At 39.9% G+C, this 19,232-nt stretch overlaps 1 protein-coding gene across 3 annotated transcripts in view; it reads right to left on the minus strand.

Moving 5' to 3' along the window:
- Nucleotides 1-19,232, minus strand: part of PRKG1 (protein kinase cGMP-dependent 1) — a 1,472,222-nt gene that overhangs the window by 263,690 nt on the left and 1,189,300 nt on the right. For all 3 annotated transcript variants that reach the window (XM_055425188.2, XM_055425187.2, XM_055425186.2), the window contains exon 6: nucleotides 8,559-8,636. In XM_055425188.2, the coding sequence (XP_055281163.1) occupies nucleotides 8,559-8,636 (78 nt within the window). The remainder of the gene's footprint in view (nucleotides 1-8,558; nucleotides 8,637-19,232) is intronic.

The following is a 19,232-nucleotide window of genomic DNA, read 5'->3' on the forward strand; positions in this document are numbered from 1 at the left end:
TCATTCCATGCATAAATACCATATGTTCACTTGGTTTTAAACTCAATATAAATATCATGCCACACATATCCTTCAACTTGTTTCTTTTGATCAGCATTGCATTTGACTTATCCAATTCATCCATGTTAATATATATGGCTGTAGTTTATTTCCTGTTTGTATAGTTTGCCATTATATGAGTATTATATAATTTATTATTTCTTATATATATGTGAGTTTTTCCAGGTTCATTGTTGGTTATATTTTAGTTTTGCACTATTAACAACAATACTCATGAATATTTTTCCATGTCTTGTGGTAGCCATGGGTAAGTGTTTCATTAGGGTCACTACTTAATGAATGAAGAACAGGTTATAAAGTACACGCATCTTCTCTTTCACTAGGTATTGACTAGTCTTGGTACAAAGAAGTCACAACAACTTATTAATGCATTTCTACCATCAGTGAATGAAAGTTCATTTTGTACTACACTGTCACCAACACTCGTTGCTCTTATTATTCTATGGGCCATAGTATATTTTGTGATGTATCTGATTACGATTTTTGCTGATTTTTCTATTGAACTGATTGTCATATTGATTCCTAAGACTGCAGTTTCTCTTTTTATTATGTTTATGATGCTTCACACCAAAGTTATTAATTTAAATGTGATCATATTTAACCACATTATTCCTTATTGATTATGCTTTAGAATTCTCATTTAAGAAATTCTTCCCTATCCAAACATGATAGAGATATTCCCCACATTGTCTTTTGTTTTTTTCTATTTTTTTTTTCTTTTACATTGAGGTCTGGAATGGACTTTTCTGTACACTGTGATCCGATTTTATGTATTGGAATCTATGTTACCAGTGTTGTCCCAGATCAAGTTTTCATAGATCATGGATCTTTATTTGAGCTCATTATTCCTATTCTGACATATTTACCTAGTTCTTAATAGAATTAAGGCTATACAGTTGCTTCATTACTTTAACCTTACAGTGAGTCTTTATATCTACTAAAGTAATTCTCCCCAATACATTCTTCTTCCTTTCAAATGTTTTAGCCATTTTGGCCTTTTGCTAGAGTCTTTAAATAAAATTTTATTCTTAAACAAATTTAATACTTTCTGTTAGCTATCTTCTTAAGTACTTGATTTTGGAAATCATTATTAATTACACATTTTAAAACTTGTATTTTTAACTTAGTTTACGGTATTTAGAAATACATGTAGTTTTCAAAACGATCATAAGGTAGCATTGACTTTTGCTATTCTTTTATCAGAGAGTCCTATGAATTCAAATACATGTATGCATGTGTATGTTTTAGTTGCTCAGTCGTGTCTGACTCTTTACCACCGTATGGACTGTCGCCCATCAGACTCCTCTGTCCATGAAGTTCTCCAGGCAAGAATAGTAGAGTGGGAAGTCATTTCCTTCTCCAGGGGATCTTCCCAACCCAGGGATCAAACCCAGGTCTCCTGCTTTGCAGGCAGATTCTTCACCATCTGAGTCACCAGGGAAGCCCAAATACATGAATGCGCTCAGTTGCTTCAGTGTTGTCCAACTCTGCATGATCCTATGGACTGCTGCCTGCCAGGCTCCTCTGTCCATGGGGTTCTCCAAGGCAAGAATACTTGAGTGGGTTGCCATTCCCGCCTATAGGGATCTTCCTGACCCAGAGATGGAAACCACAGCATCTCCTGCCTCCTCTGCATTGTAGGCAGATTCTTTACCACTGAGCCACCTGAGAAGCCAAAATACCTGTATAGATTTGCTTAACTTCTTCTATAACTGGATATAGAACAATTCTATCACCTCAAGAAATGCCTTCATGCTATGAGTTTATGGTCACAGCCTACCCTAAGTCTTGGCCCTAGAAACCAGTGGTCTGTTTTGTATCATAAGCTTTGTCTTTTTGATAATGTCAGGTAAATGGAATAATAAAATATTTAACTTTTTGAGACTGGCTTTTTTTTTTTTTAACTTATAATGCCTTTGAGATTCATTGAAGCTGTTACATTATACAGAACCTCATTCTTTTTATTGCTGAGTAAACCAGTCCATTCTAAAGGAGATCAATCCTGGGTGTTCATTGGAAGGACTGATGCTAAAGCTGAAACTCCAATACTTTGGCCACCTCATGCGACGGGTTGACTCACTGGAAAAGAGTCTGATGGTGGGAAGGATTGGGGGCTGGAGGAGAAGGGGACGACAGAGAATGAGATGGCTGGATGGCATCACCGACTCGATGGACATGGGTTTGAGTGAACTCTGGGAGTTGGTGATGGACAGGGAGGCCTGGCGTGCTGTGATTCATGGGGTCGCAGAGAGTCGGACACGACTGAGCGACTGAACTGAACTGATCTGAATGTTCCATTGAATGAATGTGCCACAATGTATCAATTCATCCACTAAAGGGCATTTCAGTTCTAGGCAATAGTGAATCAAGATTCTATAAACATCGATGCATTATTTTTGCTTGAATTTTGTTTTCATTTATCTAGAATAAATACCAAAAAGTAAAAATATTAGGTTATATGGTAATCGCTTATTTAACTCTATATAGTTTCAGAATAGTTTTACCATTTTGCATTCTCAACAGTAACGTATTAGAGATGTAGTTGCTTGGCATCCTCACCAGTACTCAGGATTGTCATCATATTTGTTTTTTCATTTTAGCTATTCTATTAATCACACAATGGTATCTCTTGGTTTTAATATGCAATTCTCTAATAATTAATGTAATTATAAGTAAGCATAATTTAATTATTATAATTAATAATTAAGAATAGAGACATTACTTTGCCAACAAAGGTCTGTGTAGTCAAAGCTATGGTTTCTCCAGTAATCATGTGTGGATGTGAGAGTTAGACAATAAGGAAGGCTGAGCATGGAAGAATTGAGGCTTTTGAACTATGGTGTTGGAGAAGACTTTTGAGAGTCCCTTGGACTGCAAGGAGATCCAACCAGTCAATCCTAAAGGAAATCAATCCTGAATACTCATTGGATGCTGAAGCTCCAATACTTTTGCCACCTGATGCGAAGAGCTGACTTATTTGAAAAGACCCTGATGCTGGGAAAGATTGAAGGCAGGAGGAGAAGGGGACGACAGAGAATGAGACAGTTGAATGGCATCACTGACTTGATGGACACCAGAAGATGGTGAAGGATTTGGAAGCCTGGCGTGCTGCAGTCCAGGGAGTTGCAAACAGTCGGACACAGCTGAGCGACTGAACAATAATTAATAATATTAAATATCTTTTCACATGCATATTTGTCATCATTATATATACTTTGTTCAAATGCCTAGTCAAGGGCCTTTTCCATTTTTCAAAAATTTAATAGTTTGGTTTTTTAAATTGACGTTTGGATGTTCTTTACATAGGCGCAATATAAGCACTTTGCCAGGTGTGTGATTTGCCAACATTTTTCAGTTTTTAGTTTAACTCTTCATTCTCATAATAAAAGTGTCTTTCACAAAAGATGTTTGTAATTTTGATAATGTCAAATATATCTTTTCTTTCTTTGTTTTATGGACTGTGCTTTTGGTGTCATGGCTAGAAACTTTTGACCTAGCCAAGCCACAAAGATTTTCTTCTAGAAGTTTTACAGTTGTGCATTTTATTTTTAAACATACTATTAATTATAGCTATGAACTTTAGGTCAAGACTTACTTTTTCTACCTAAGGGTAACCAATCATTCAAATACCATTTCCTGAAAAGACTGCTCTTTATCCACTGATTGCTTTCACTATTAAGTGTGATATTAGTTGTAAGTACTTTGTATATATCAATCAGTAATTTGAGGAAGATCTCTTATATTCCTAATTTTCTGAGAGTTTTTATTGTACATAATGTTACATATGTCAGATGCTTTCATTGCATCAACTGACATGACAATATGACTTTTGCTTGTTGAGTATTAATATGATAGATATTATTGAATGATTCAGCTTTTTCAAAATTTATAGTAAGTTGTCTAGTTGTACAGTATCCAAAAGTCAACAATAGCAGCATTCAGCAATTGCACTGTGGCTACTGCTACTACTAAGAAGCTGAATATTTTAAGTTAGTTATTTTTAATTTAGATAGTGAGCAGAACTAATGACTACTGTGTTAGGTTTTGAAGATATAAAATAGAAAAGGAAAAAGTGCTGAACAATGTTGATCTAGCTAAGCTTAAACTAATTTTAATAATTTATCTGTCTAAATAAAAAACAAAAGAAAGTAAAATCATACCATCTGTAACTAATTACTGTCTTACTTCTTTGTTTCCAAATGTTATATCTTTTTCTTGACTTACTCCAATGGTCGGGATGTTTATTTCCACACTGAACAGAAATGGGGATAATATGCATCTTTATTTTGCTCTTGATCTAAAATGAAATGCTTCTCATGTTTCACCCTGACACACACATATATACATAGACACACAAAATTTCTATAAGAGAATACCATCAATATTGAACAATAATAAACATTGTGATAAGCCAACCTGTTTAACCAACATGCTTAAGCACTTGTTAATTCTAAGCAAAGCCATGTGGTTTTAAGTGGCATTTAATAAATAAAAATATCTGATATATTTTTTCTAATGGGAGCATACAGGTATATTGAATAGAATAAAAACAAAATCAAAATGCATCTCAATTATTATTCAAACTCTGAAGTTCTGTCTACAACTCTTACTCAACTTTGGTTCAACTCATTTATGGAGAGAGATTTTTTGATCTAACCCAATGGCAAGGACACATGCATAAAAGTTTTATCAGAGGTATTTTTCATGTTCAACTGTGAATCTTTGGGGACTTTAGAGTCTGATGGGGGTACAAGACATGTTTTCAGACAACTGGAATGGATGGATTGAAAGTTCAGAGAACTAAGAACTCAGCTTCTTCCTGAGGCATCGTCAGGGACTCAGACTTTACCACAGGATCCTGCCTCATTTTAGAAAACAGTTTGTATAGGTTTAATGGTAGGAAAAAAACTTTATACTTAAATAAAGGAACTTCAGTTCATTTCAGATCAGTTACTCAGTCATGTCCTACTCTTTGTGACCCCATGGAGTGCAGCATGGCAGGCTTCCCTGTCCATCACCAACTCCTGGAGCTTACTCAAACTCATGTCCATCCAGTTGGTGATGCCATCCAAACATCTCTGACGTCCTCTTCTCCTGCCTTCAATCTTTTCCAGCATCAGGGTCTTTTCAAATGAGTCAGCTCTTTGCATCAGATGGCCAAAGTATTGGAGCTTCATTTTCAGCATCAGTCCTTCCAATGAATATTCAGGAATGATTTCCTTTAGGATGGACAGGTTGGATTTCCTTGCAGTCCAAGGGACTCTCAAATGACTTCTCCAATACCACAGTTCAAAAGCATCGATTCTTTGGTGCTCAGCTTTCTTTATAGTTCAACTCTCACATCCATACATGACTACTGGAAAAACCATAGCTTTGACTAAACGAATCTTTGGTGGCAAAGAAATGTCTCTGCTTTTTAATATGCTGTCTGGATTGGTCATAGCTTTTCTTCCAAGGAGTAAGCGTCTTTTAATTTCATGGCTGCAGTCACCATCTGCAGTGATTTTGGAGCCCAAGAAAACAAACTCTCACTGTTTCCATTGTTTCCCTATTTATGGGCCATGAAGTGATGGGACCAGATGCCATGATCTTAGGTTTTCTGAATGTTGAGCTTTAAGACAACTTTTTCACTCTCCTCTTTCACTTTCATCAAGAGGCACTTTATTTCTTCTTTGCTTTCTGCCATAAGGGTGGTGTCATCTGCATATCTGAGGTTATTGATATTTCTCCCGGCAATCTTGATTCCAGCTTGTGCTTCCTCCAGCCCAGCGTTCCTCATGATGTACTCTGCATATAAGTTAAACAAGCAGGGTGACAATATACAGCTTTTATGAACTCCTTTTCCTATTTGGAACAAGTCTGTTGTTCCATGTTCAGTTCTAACTGTTGCTTATTGACCTGCACACAGATTTCTCAGGAGGCAGGTCAGGCAGTCTGGTATTCCCATCTCTTTCAGAATTTTCCACAGTTTTTTTGTGATCCACACAATCAAAGGCTTTGGAATAGTCAATATAGCAGAAATACATGTATTTCTGGAACTCTCTTGCTTTTTCGATGATCCAGTGAATGTTGGTAATTTGATCTCTGGTTCCACTGCCTTTTCCAAATTCAGCTTGAACATCTGGAAGTCCAAAGTTCATGTACTATTGAAGTCTGCCTTGGAAAATTTTGAGCATTAATTTGCTAGCATGTGAGATGAGTGCAATTGTGTGATAGTTTGAGCATTCCTTGGCATTGCTTTTCTTTGGGATTAGAATGAAAACTGACTTTTCTAGTCCTGTGGCCACTACTGAGTATTCCAAATTTGCTGGCATATTGAGTGCAACATTGTAACAGGACCATCTTTTAGGATTTGAAATAGCTCAACTGGAATTCCATCACCTCCACTAGCTTTGTTCATAGTGATGCTTCCTAAGGCCCATTTGACTTCACATTCCAGGAAGTCTGGCTCTAGGTGAGTGATCACACCATCATGGTTAACTGGGTCATGAAGATCTTTTTTGTATAGTTCTTCTGTGTATTCTTGCCACCTCTTCTTAATATCTTCTTTGCTTCTGTTAGTTCCATACTGTTTCTGTCCTTTATCAAGCCCATCTTTGCATGAAATATTCCCTTGGTATCTCTAATTTTCTTGAAGAGATCTCTAGTCTTTCCCATTCTATTGTTTTCCTCCATTTCTTTGCATTGATCACTGAGGAAGGCTTTCTTATCTCTCCTTGCTATTCTTTGGAACTCTGCATTCAGATTATATCTTTCCTTTTCTCCTTTGCCTTTTGCTTCTCTTCTTTTCTCAGCTATTTTAAGGCCTCCTCAGACAACTATTTTGCCTTTTTGCATTTCTCTTTCTTGGGGGTGGTCTTGATCGCTGCCTCTTGTACAACGTTATGAACCTCCATCCATAGTTCTTTAGGCACTCTGTCTATCAGGTCTAATCCCTTGAGTCTGTCACTTCCACTGTATAATTGCAAGGGATTTGATTTAGGTCATACCTGAATGGTCTAGTAGTTTTCCCTACTTTCTTCAAGACTGAATTTGGCAATAAGGAATACATGAGCTGTGTCACAGTTAGCTCCCGGTCTTGTTTTTGCTGACTATATAGAGTTTCTCAATCTTGGGCTGCAAAGAATATAATCAATCTGATTTCGATGTTGGCCATCTGTTGATGCCCATGTGTAGAGTCTTCTCTTGTGTTGTTGGAAGAGGGTGTTTGCTATGACCAGTGCATTCTCTTGGCAAAACTCTATTAGCCTTTGACCTGCTTCATTCTGTACTCCAAAGCCAAATTTGCCTGTTATTCCAGGTATTCTTACTTTTGCATTCCAGTCCCCTATAATGAAAATGACACCTTTTTTTGGGTGTTAGTTCTAGAAGGTCTTGTAGATCAACTTGAACAAGGGGAAATGAACTTGAAGAAGGGGAAATCCATTTGCAGTTGTATGGCCTCTGTTTGCATCAATGTCTGTTTCATAACATTTTCTAAGGAAAAGACAGTTTGGCGATAACAAGGAAAATATCTCTGCCATGTTATCCTTTATAAATTTTTAAATGTATATCAAAGCAAGTTGACTAAAACAAAACATACAGGTTTAGAAATTTTCAATTCTACAACTTATTTACCTGCTCCTGAACCTATTCTCATTATTCTTCTCATTCTCTAATACTTCCCATTGGGACTTACGTGTGTTCACCTTCTATTTCTTAAAACTTAATATAATGATTTTAATACAGTAATATTAGAATACACATAATTAATAATAAAACATATATTATTATGTAATTAATAATCATGGAAGCTAAGTTGCAAGACCTGAAAAACAACGTTAGGGGAAAAAAAAATGTATCCCTGGTTTTAAAAAAATCTTGGATGTGTCAAAAAATTCCAATATATTCTCACTACTTCTCCTCCCAGAACCCCTACAGTACTCTGAAATATTACCAAGGGAGCCAGTTCCTGTGGTGTGATTTCCATGCTATTTCTATGCAAACATATTAAAAAACTCAAAAGACAGCACCACTAATACACTTGTCTTCAGCTGAAACTTCTTTCAAACCACCTCTCTGAGGCAGTGCTGGCATCTGCATTAAGATAGTAGTCACAAAATTCTGTCAGAAACTCATCTTCAGGATAAACATATCGTTTCATGATAGCAAAGAATTAGAAATATAAGGGCTTTACTGGTGGCTTAGACAGTAAAGAATCTGCCTGCAATGTATGAGACCCAGGTTCCTTCCCTGAGTAGGGAAGATTTCCTGGAGAAGGAAATGGCAACCCATTCTAGTATTATCTGGAGAATTTCATGGACCAAGGAGCCTGGTGGGCTCCAGTTCATGGGGTTGGAAAGAGTCAGACACAACTGAAAGACTAACACACACACACACACACACACACACACACACACAGAAATATAATATGGAAAAAAATCCAGGATTTCCATTTATGTAGACATATCAGTGATTTCTAGCATCATGATTATTATACTATAGCCACCATAGCTTACCTTTCCTTTACTGATGATAAAGAAGGTGTCCCCTCTTGCACCTTGCCTGATGATATATTCCCCATTTTCATAGTGGGTCTACAAAACAGAAACAGTAACAGAAAAATAAATTAAGAAAGAAGTAATTTACTAAACAGCTCAACCTCTTCAAACACTATTAGCTCCTAAGGGAGGAATTCATCCTTATGGAATTTAACCCAAGGTTAGAATCCATCATTATTTAAGAATGATTAATAGTCAATGAACACAATGATTACAAAGAAATCATTTCTATCCTGCTCATCTTAAAAACTATTTCTTTAGTGCCATTTTTCTGGGTGATTATATCTTCAAATTCATTCATTTTAATAGTTTGATGAAAATATTTCTGTCTCCCATCATCTGAGCATGAAATAAAACAGCAGAAGTGATCATTAAACGTGTCTTTTTGTATTATTTTATCTGTCATTTCCATTTGGCTTTAGTATTTTTGTGATGATAGCCTTTTTTTCTTTTCTCCCTTCTGAAAAAGCCCTATGGCATCTAGCATTTTTAAAGATCTTCGTTTTGAAACAAGGTTGATTTTTGGTGGGGGTTATATGGCACTCGTCACTTTGTAAGGCAGTGCTTCAGACTTTAATGTCCTGCTTCAGCAATTTAGATTTGGCCATGTCAAACAGAATGTCTGTATTTTATGTACTGAATCCTGGGGTCCAGCATCTGTGAGCTTGTAAACCACCAAACCAGGAGCAAAGTAAGACTGCAAGAGGATTATCACAGTCAGTGTGTCAGTATTCTGATTCGCGCAGTTACTAAGTCAAATCCCCGAGTGAAGACTGGTCCTGCAATAAACAAAAGTAATTACTATAAGCAGAGGTGGGAGAAAGTATATTGCTGGGTCAGGAGGTATAACAGAAAACTGAAAACTGCACCATCTGGCCCTGTCTTTCTCTGAAGCTTAGCAAGAGAGGCATATTTGGGGAAAGAAAATGTTACTTTGTATACTCCTCAGGAATATACTCCTCAGGATTTCACAGTTTGCATGTAATGCTCACCAGGCCAATGGCTGTGATTTGTCCTGATGCTTCAAAACTGTTTCTTAATATTTTATTCACTCTTAAAATTACCTTTAATACTAGTTATTAAGAATAGCCATGCTTTTCCTTGCACATCAAGAAAATTAACATACCACCTGTTAATTGTTTTTTTAACTCATGTATTTTCCTAATAACAAGTTCTCTAAGTAAAAAAATTCCTCCTTATTTCTTTTCCCCAATCTCAACCATTAGATGGTATACACAGACTGGTATCTTTCAAGATTTTTTCCTATGCTTTTAAACATATATTAAAGTACATATAAATATTTATTTCTAAATAAAAATAAGATCATATAATACATATTCTTCAACTGACTTATTTTAACAAAATATCTGCGTTCCATTTTTACATCTTGTTGCTTAGGAAGGAACAGAGGAAATCTCTTTTGCGATGTGTGTATTTGAAAAACAAAATCACAATAGTCTATTTTCATGTATTCATTCAAGAAACATTTCTGAATGACTTGGAGTCAGGCCTGGTTATAGTCACTGATGATATAAAGATGAGTAAGACAAAAATCTCATGTTAGTTCCATCGTAGCACCTTCCTTGATAGTGCTGATGTTGTATAGCTGTATATGTTGTATAGTGTATACATTGCACACTGTCCAATATGTGTGCAGCAGCCACATGTGGAGACAGAGAGATTGCATTGTTGCCAGTGTGACTAAGAAACTAAATTTTAACATATTTACATTAATTTAAATGTAGATACTCACACATGGCTAGTAGCCAGTATCTGTACAGCACAGGTAGTTGAAAAAACTGACAAGGGAAGGGTTACAATCTATAGCAATAGGGCAGGGGTAAGGGTGGAACACCTTCCACACCCATAATGTTTCTTTCTTTTGAATACAGCTCAATTAGTAAAACTCAGGACCTCTTTCTGCCCTTTTCCTCACTCTGTACCAGAGGAGATGGGGTCATTTATCTGACTGATAAATTTGGAAATAATCTGTAGGCTCATCTCAGCCTCTCATCACTTTCAGGTGGGTGGATGCCCCCCACAGGTGGCTGGCACTCTCTGCCACTTCTCCAGGGCAAGAATCTTCTCCACTGCACAGTGAGCCTGTCCCTGTCTGGGCTTCCGTGACAGGACAAGTAAGTCTGCGCAAACAGAGGTTCAGTTGGGAAGCCTATTTATCTCTCACTCCTAAGCTACACTCTAGCCTAGAGCTTTTTAGTGATAATAATAATATTTCCTCTGGAGAAGGAAATGGAAACCCACTCCAGATTCTTGCCTGGAAATCCTGGACAGAGGAGCCTGGCGTGCTATAGTCCTTGGGATCTCAGAGAATTGAACACGATTGAGAAACAGCACACAGTTCAGTCCATAGTTTAGTGATATTTAGTCCATAGTCCACAGTTTAGTGATATTTTAGTCCCATTTATCTCCTTCTAGTTGAGATAGAATGCTTCAAATCCTTGCTTTTTTAGACCCAAAAGAGCAATTTACTATTTACTAAATGTTAATAAGATTATTCTTTGGTTTCCCATAGTGTCAGCTGGGCTAATGCAAGGTGTAATGCCTCATGCTTATGAGCATTCGATGCCAGTTGCTGGCTGGGGGCACAGCTAGGACTGTCAGCCTGTTTTTCCCCCATGAGCCTCTCTATGCGGCTGCCCAGTCTTCTCTGTAGCACGGTAGTTGGCCCCTGGGAGTGGGCCAACTTCTTACATGGCAGCTCGCTTCCTGTGATGCAAAGCAGAAGATGTCAAGCTTTCCCAAGGCCCCAGTCCCCTACCATATATGCTGCATTCAATGAGTTCAAGCAGGTCCCAGGCCAATCCAGGGGAAGGGACTGCACAAAGGTGTGATCCCCAGTAGATATGGTCATCAGGAGCAGCCAAAACACAGTCTGACATACACCTCAAACTTCAAGTATACTGAACTGAGTTCCTGGCATCCGTTTTCTAATCCTGCTTCTCCCAAACCCAATGCCAACTTCAATCTTTCTGGGTGCTTGGGCCAAACACCTTGGAGTTATCTTTAACTCTTCTATCCCACAGGCCACAATTGCTCTGTCAACAGACCTGGCTGATCTACCTTCCCCAAATGCCCAGAATTCAATCATGCCTCATATCTGTGGCTATGGCTGCCATCTTCTCTTACCCAATCCATGCAGTCATCTCCTAGCTTGGATCTCTGCTCTGGCCAGGCCACTTCAGTCCCTTCCCCACATAGCAGCCAAGTAATCCCATTAACAATCAGTGCCTGCCCCTCTGTTCACACCCCTCTAGGGCCCTTCTACACATACATAGTGTCCTACAGTAACTACAATGCACTAATAGTTCCTGTTTGTTTTTTCCTTTTATTGCTTCACTAACCTCACCTCCCACCTCCCTCTCTCCCATGTCTGTTCTGTTCACACCACTTTCCTTGATGTTTCTTGAACACCCAGGTGCAGGCCCACCTTAGGCCCTTCGCACAGGCTTTTCTCTCTGCCTGGAAGGTCCCTCCATCCCAGGTATCTCATGACTCCCTCATATCTCTGCCCAAATGTCACCTTCTTGATGAGATCTTTCTCAAACTTCCCTTTAAATCTGTTTGTCTTCTCTGTACTTGTAAGTCTTCTTAATTTTCCATGTAGCACTTACCACCTACATCTGTCAGAGTTCTGGCAGAAGAAACTGCCCCTTGGGAGAGGGAGGTGATCAAAGAAGGATGAATGATGGGAGTGAGGAATGGATTAGGGGATCAAAGAGGGCTGGTGGTAAATGGCCAGGGAGCAGGATTACTGGACCCTGCTGAGAGCTGAAGCCATGGGAGAGAAAAGCTCAACAGGAGCAGGAACTGTAGCTTCTGATAAGGAACATCCACTGCCAAACCCCTGCTTGGTTTGGAGAGAACTGAGGGGTAAATACCCTGACTTCTCTCTTCTCTACCTTCTAGTCTCCTGCTGAAGCTCTCCTTGGCTGAACTCAGCTGGAAGTCGTGAGACAATGGAGTCAATGGAGCCCTTCTATTCAGACCAGCTTCTAGGCAGAGAGAAGGGCCAGAAAGAATGAAAAGTTTCAGGTCCATGTTTAACATATCATTCAGTCATTTATCAATGTTTTCCTCCACTAGAAGGAAGGAATTCTATGAGGGATTTTTCTGTTGCTCCCTGTTGTGTCCCTTGCCACTAGAAGAATGCCTAGGTGTTCACTAAATATTTGTCAAATGAACAGTTTACATTATAAGAATACTACTTAGTCTATCATGTAACAAGAAGTCTGAAAATTGAGCAACTCCAATCCTTGGAAGGAAAGTTATGACCAACCTAGATAGCATATTAAAAAGCAGAGACATTACTTTGCCAACAAAGGTCCGTCTAGTCAAGGCTATGGTTTTTCCCGTGGTCATGTATGGATGTGAGAGTTGGACTGTGAAGAAAGCTGATCGCCGAAGAATTGATGCTTTTGAACTGTGGTGTTGGAGAAGAATCTTGAGAGTCCCTTGGACTACAAGGAGATCCAGCCAGTCCATTCTAAAGGAGATCAGTCCTGGGTGTTTATTGGAAGGTCTGATGCTAAAGCTGAAGCTCCAATACTTTGGCCACCTCATGCGAAGAGTTGACTCACTGGAAAAGAGTCTGATGCTGGGAGGGATTGGGGGCAGGAGGAGGGGATGACAGAGAATGAGATGGCTGGATGGCATCACCGACTCGATGGACATGAGTCTGAGTGAAGTCCAGGAGTTGGTGATGGACAGGGAGGCCTGGCGTGCTGTGATTCATGGGGTCGCAAAGAGTCGGACACGACTGAGTGACTGAACTGAACTGAACTGAACTGAAGCCTGGTCAATTTGTTGGCTCAAACAGTCCTGTGAAAGACCAGGTTCTTTCTCTATTTCATTTGGCTTGTCGTCACTGGAGGGGTCCTTATGGTTCCAGGATGACGGCCACTGCTCCAGTCATCACAGCTAGGTCAGAAGCAGAAAAGGTGAGTTTCTCATCTTACCACTACTTCTAGGTAAAAAATCTCAGAACCCCTTAGTGATCATGTCCTTATGTCACCTCTGAGTTGCATACCTGTTCTTAAATGAATATCTGGTGAGATTAAATAATGATTCCAAATGGTTCTTATTAATCAAGCTCACCAACTAGGGCTGAGAAGAAACAATTTAAATGAAATAAAACTCTGGAAGTGGGAAAATAGACAGAAGGGATTGTGGAGATACCCAAGAGAGTATTTAATTCATGGAAAAACCCAAACAGACTCTCAAGGGTCAGGGCTGAGATGCAGGTGGAATGAAGGGAAGGGACTAGTAAAGCTGGGATGGCAGGTTGTAAGAATAGATTCAGAGTCCACAGAATCTGTCTTCAAAGATCCACTGGGCTGTGGTGACGCACAGGGAGGCACCTGCCCCTAGTGACGGTATGGTGATCGACTGAACTGAACCGAGGGAGACCTGGGTTTGGTCCCTGGGTCGGGAAGATCCCCTGGAGAAGGGAATGGCTATCCACTCAGTATTCTTGCTGGAGAATTCCACGGAGAGAGGAGCCTGGTGGGCTATAGTCCAAGGGGTCGCAAAGAGTCAGACCTGACTGAGCAACTAAGCACAGCCCAGTAGATGATCCTCAGTCTCCCAGATGGCGCTGGTGGTAAAGAATCTGCCTACCAAGGGAGACACAGGAGACTCAGGTTCTACCTCTGGGTCAGGAAGATCCCTGGAAGAGGAAATGGCAACCCAGAATACTCCAGTATTCTTGCCAGGATAATTCCATGGACCGAAAAGCCTGGTGAGCTACAGTCTATAGGGTTGCTCAGAGTTGAACACAAGTCAGCACACATCCATAGATGATCCTAACAGATTTCTGGGGAATGTGCCCCAGTACTTGACCCCTACCTTCTCCCAGAAGCTCTGGCTCTGGTTGAAGCTGGAGTTCAGAGCCAACCAAGAGCTATGGCAAAACGTGACTTCCTCCTCATCTTTGGAGTCATGGCTCATCTCATGGATGCTTCACAATAACTGTAGAAGGGGTTATGGTTAAAACTCCTATGGTTTTAGCAAAGCTAAAGAAAATACAGCCTAAATAACTGTCTCAAGGTCACACCCCTGACAAGAAGTGGAGGGGGATCTTTTCTTTTCACATTTCATGACCACCTGTGGAGGAGGTGGAGGGAAGGTCAGGCCATGCCCTGACCCCATCCATCTCCCTGTCTGTCGCCAGACAGTTTGGTGTGGGCAATGATCGGGCTCTATAATGTTGCAAAGAAGAGAGGCATCCAAGTCACCTTCAGTGATACACAAATAGATCCTTCACAACGTCCTGGTCAAAAGTGATAGAAGTTCAACCACACCTGGTAAATGAGAAGGTACTGAATCACAAAACAGCATAGTCCAAAGTTAGTGGTGTCTAAAATGGCTGATTCCAGGGGTTAAATCATGGTGTCAGCTCTCCTCTCCTCACAGCTCTGTGTGACCCATGTTAGCTTCTCATGAGGCTCTAGGGCATGCCAAGATGACAGTGGGCTTCCCTCATGTTCCAGACAGCTGGCTCTTTCATGATTCTAATTCCTTTATCCCAGAGAGCAGAAAGTTTGGCAGGGATATCCATAATCTTTTTATTTAACTCATGGATATTATCTAATCACCTTCATATGGTTTTATAACTCCAAACCCACAATTGCTGTATCAATTCTTTTAGTTTTCCTACAGAGGCATGCATTCCTCATATTTCTATGCTGCATAAGCTCATAAAACTCAAAGATCCAGAAAAGAGCCTCTGGGACAGTGGCCAAAGGCAGTCCAAGTTTGGGAAATATGACATCAATGGTGTCATAATACCAGGACTCTAATGGCCATGCTATCCTGAATCATTCAATTGTGCCTGAGGGGAAGATGATCACGTATGCTGATTCTTCAAGAGTCTCTCTAATTATGTTTATCAAATGGCAGCAATTTCACTGTTTTTTGAAGGTCACTTTGCCATTTTCTTATTTCAAATTAAATCATACAAATATACAGAATTTAGAAAGGGAAGGAATCCTAGCAATTAGGCAGGTTCTTTTATGGGTTTCCATAGTTATAAGAATAAAAGCCAAACTCCTTAACGTGGCCTGCAAGACCATCTATAGTCTGCTCCAGGCCACCCTTTTCAGCCTCTTCTCCTTCTCCCCAACTCTTCTGTCCAGCCCTGCTGGCCCTCGTAGGTCCCTTTGTCAACTGTGTCACACTCCCTTCCTACCATCAGGACTAAGCCCTTCCATTGCTGTGCACCCACTGCTTCTCGCCTGCTGCTGCTGCTGCTAAGTCGCTTCAGTCGTGTCAGACTCTGTGCGACCCCATAGACGGAAGCCCACCAGGCTCCCCTGTCCCTGGGATTCTCCAGGCAAGAACACTGGAGTGGGTTGCCATTTCCTTCCCCAATGCATGAAAGTGAAAAGTGAAAGTGAAGTCTCTCAGTCATGTCTGACTCTTCGCGACCCCATGGACTGCAGCCCACCAGGCTCCTCCGCCCATGGGATTTTCCAGGCAAGAGTACTGGAGTGGGGTGCCATTGCCTTCTCCGCTTCTTGCCTAGTTACAGCCTAAATCTTTTTCAGACCTTAGCTTTACCTGACCTGGCATATCCTTCTCCTGTACACCTACACCCACACCCACACACACACAAACACACAAAATCAGATCTCTTTCATTGCCCTTTTCTGTGTTTGTAGTTATTTATCTACTTATATGATATTTTTGTGATGTTTTCCACCAGATTTTAAGTTCTACTGAAGGCAAGGACTGTGGTTGGTTTGTTCATTCTAATACGTTCAGAGCCTAACATACAGCTTGGAACAGAATAAGGACTCAAAAAGAATGAGATTGGGTCATTTGTAGAGATGTGGATGGACTTAGAGTCTGTCATACAGAGTGAAGTAAATCGGGAAGATAAAGACAAATATTGTACACTTGCGCAGATATGTGGAATCTAGAAAAGCAAGACAGATGAACCTAATTTGCAGGGCAGGAATAGAGATGCAGATATAGAGAAGGACCATGTGGGCACGGGAGTAAGAGGAGGGTGGGATGAATTGGGAAATTAGGTTTGACATAAATATACTACCACGTGTAAATAGAAAGTGGGAACCTGGTATATAGCACAGGGAGCTCAGCTCGGTGCTCTGTGGTAATTGAGATGGGCGGGATGGAGGGAGGGTGGAGGAAAGTCCAAGAGGGAGAGGATCTAAATATACATATAGCTGATTCACGTTGTTGTATAGCAGAAACTAACACAATAATGTAAAGCAATTATACTCCAGAAAAAAAACAAAACAAAATAAAAAACCTAATTGGATGAATGAACCTTAATCTCCATCTTCCTAGCACTACCCATTGTCAAATCCAACAAAAGGCCTCCACCTCCAATAGCTGTGCTGAGACTAGCTGTCTTTCACTATCTCCCCTGTTAACTCCCCAGTCCAAGCCAAAAATCACGTCTGTATTTTGTTAGTCCTCCCATCTGGCCTTCCTGCTTTGGCTCTTGCCCATCCATCCTATTCCACACCATTCCATCTAGTCTTCTCTTGACAACCAAAATGACCTTTCAAATAGCAAATCAACTGAAATCACTTTACTGTCAAAACTTCCAATGGCTCCTTGCTACGATTAGCATCCTTAGCAAATAACTACCGTCTGTAAAGTTCTCTGTATTGTGGCCCCTACCTCTCCTCCCTCATCCCCTTCCACTCACCCTCATTCATTCTGTTTCAGAAAGGCTAGCTCTCTCTCTGTGCTTATCAGATTGGATCCATCCTCAGAAGTCTACATCAGTATACTCCATCTAGAATACTCCCCCTAAGGTGTCGGTTATTATCATATTCTCATCAGCTAGGTCTCAATAAGGCCTTTCCTTACCACTCTTACAATGTGCCCTCTACCCTCATTCATGTTCTATCCTATGTATGTCCTTGTTTTACATTTTTTATTTTAGAAAGTTCTCTAAAGCTGTGTGATTGTGTTTTGCTGCTATGAAAAGGCCACTGGACACTTCAGTGACTATTTGATGTAAACCACAGCTACAAACCACAGCACAGTGGAGCCTCTGCTGAGAAAGTCTTCTATCACAACCTTCATGATTTGAAACTTTTCTTCTTAATTGCTGGAACCCTTTCCCTCTGTCACCTGCTCCTCAGAGGATTTAGAAAACTTCACATTATATCCATTGTTTGACTTAGAACAATACCTAGCACACAACAGGCATTCAATGTATAATCTAGATAAAGGATAGATTTGGTTCAAACTCCTATATTTTGAATGGGAAAGCTGGGTTATAAATCATAGATTATAGGATGAATAGAGAAGGGGAATTGACAATATGTCTAAATATAAGCTAGACATTCCCCAAAGGTAATAACTTAGAATAAATATTTCCAACACTTGTGAATTAGGAAAAGCTAGTCTTCTTTTTGCCACTAGAAAAAAAAATGAATATAGATTTTATTATTGATATGGATGTATAAACTCTCAGAATTTAACATTAATATGTAAATATCCACTTAAACTTTTCAAAATTCTTTATATTATGCTGACACGTGGCAGAAGGCTTAGTACAACACTGGATATGGCACTTTGAGCCTTGGGAGTTATTTCTTGGTGAATGTATGATTCATTTTCACTTTTCAGATAACACTTATAGCTATTGATATCAAACATGTACTTTTTGGGGGGTTTCCCTGGTGGCTTAGACAGTAAAGAATTTGCCTGCAATTTAGGAAACCTGGGTTTGATCCCTGGGTTGTGAAGGTCCCTTGGAGAAGGGAATGGCTACCCATTCCAGTATTCTCGCCTGGAGAATTGCATGGACAGAGGAGCATGGCAGGCTACAGTCCACGGGATCGCAAAGAGTCAGACATGTCTGAGTGACTGACAGTTGTACTGTTTCATACCTGTGCTTCAACTAGTGTTTTATTATCAGCCCTCAACTCTAACATAATCTTCAACTGAAGTTCATTTAATATAAACTAATTATAAATAAAGGACAAAAAATGGTATGGACCTAACAGAAGCAGAAGATATTAAGAAGAGGTGGCAAGAATACACAGAAGAACTGTACAAAAATGATATTCATGACCCAGACAATCATGATGGTGTGATCACTCACACTCACCTAGAGCCAGACATCCTGGAATGTGAAGTCAAGTGGGCCTTAGGAAGCATCACTACGAACAAATCCAGTGGAGGTGATGGAATTCCAGTTGAGCTATCTCAAATCTGAAAAGATGATCCTGTTACAGTGCTGTATTCAATATGCTGGCAAATTTGGAAAACTCAGCAGTGGCCACAGGACTGGAAGAGGTCAGTTTTTATTCCAATCCTAAGAAAGGCAATGCCAAAGAATGCTCAAACTACCACACAATTGCACTCATCTCACATGCTAGTAAAGTCATGTTCAAAATTCTCCAAGCCAGGCTTCAGCAATACATGAATTGTGAACTCCCAGATGTTCAAGCTGGTTTTAGAAAAGGCAGAGGAACCAGAGATCAAATTGCCAACATCCGCTGGATCATTGACAAAGCAAGAGAGTTTCATAAAAACATCTATTTCTGCTTTATTCACTATGCCAAAGCCTTTGACTGTGTGGATCACAATAAACTGTGGAAAATTCTGAAAGAGATGGGAATACCA

Source organism: Moschus berezovskii, chromosome 12, assembly GCF_049115385.1.
Source record: "Moschus berezovskii isolate FMDL1 chromosome 12, NW_MosBer_1.0, whole genome shotgun sequence".
Lineage (NCBI taxonomy): Eukaryota > Metazoa > Chordata > Mammalia > Artiodactyla > Moschidae > Moschus > Moschus berezovskii.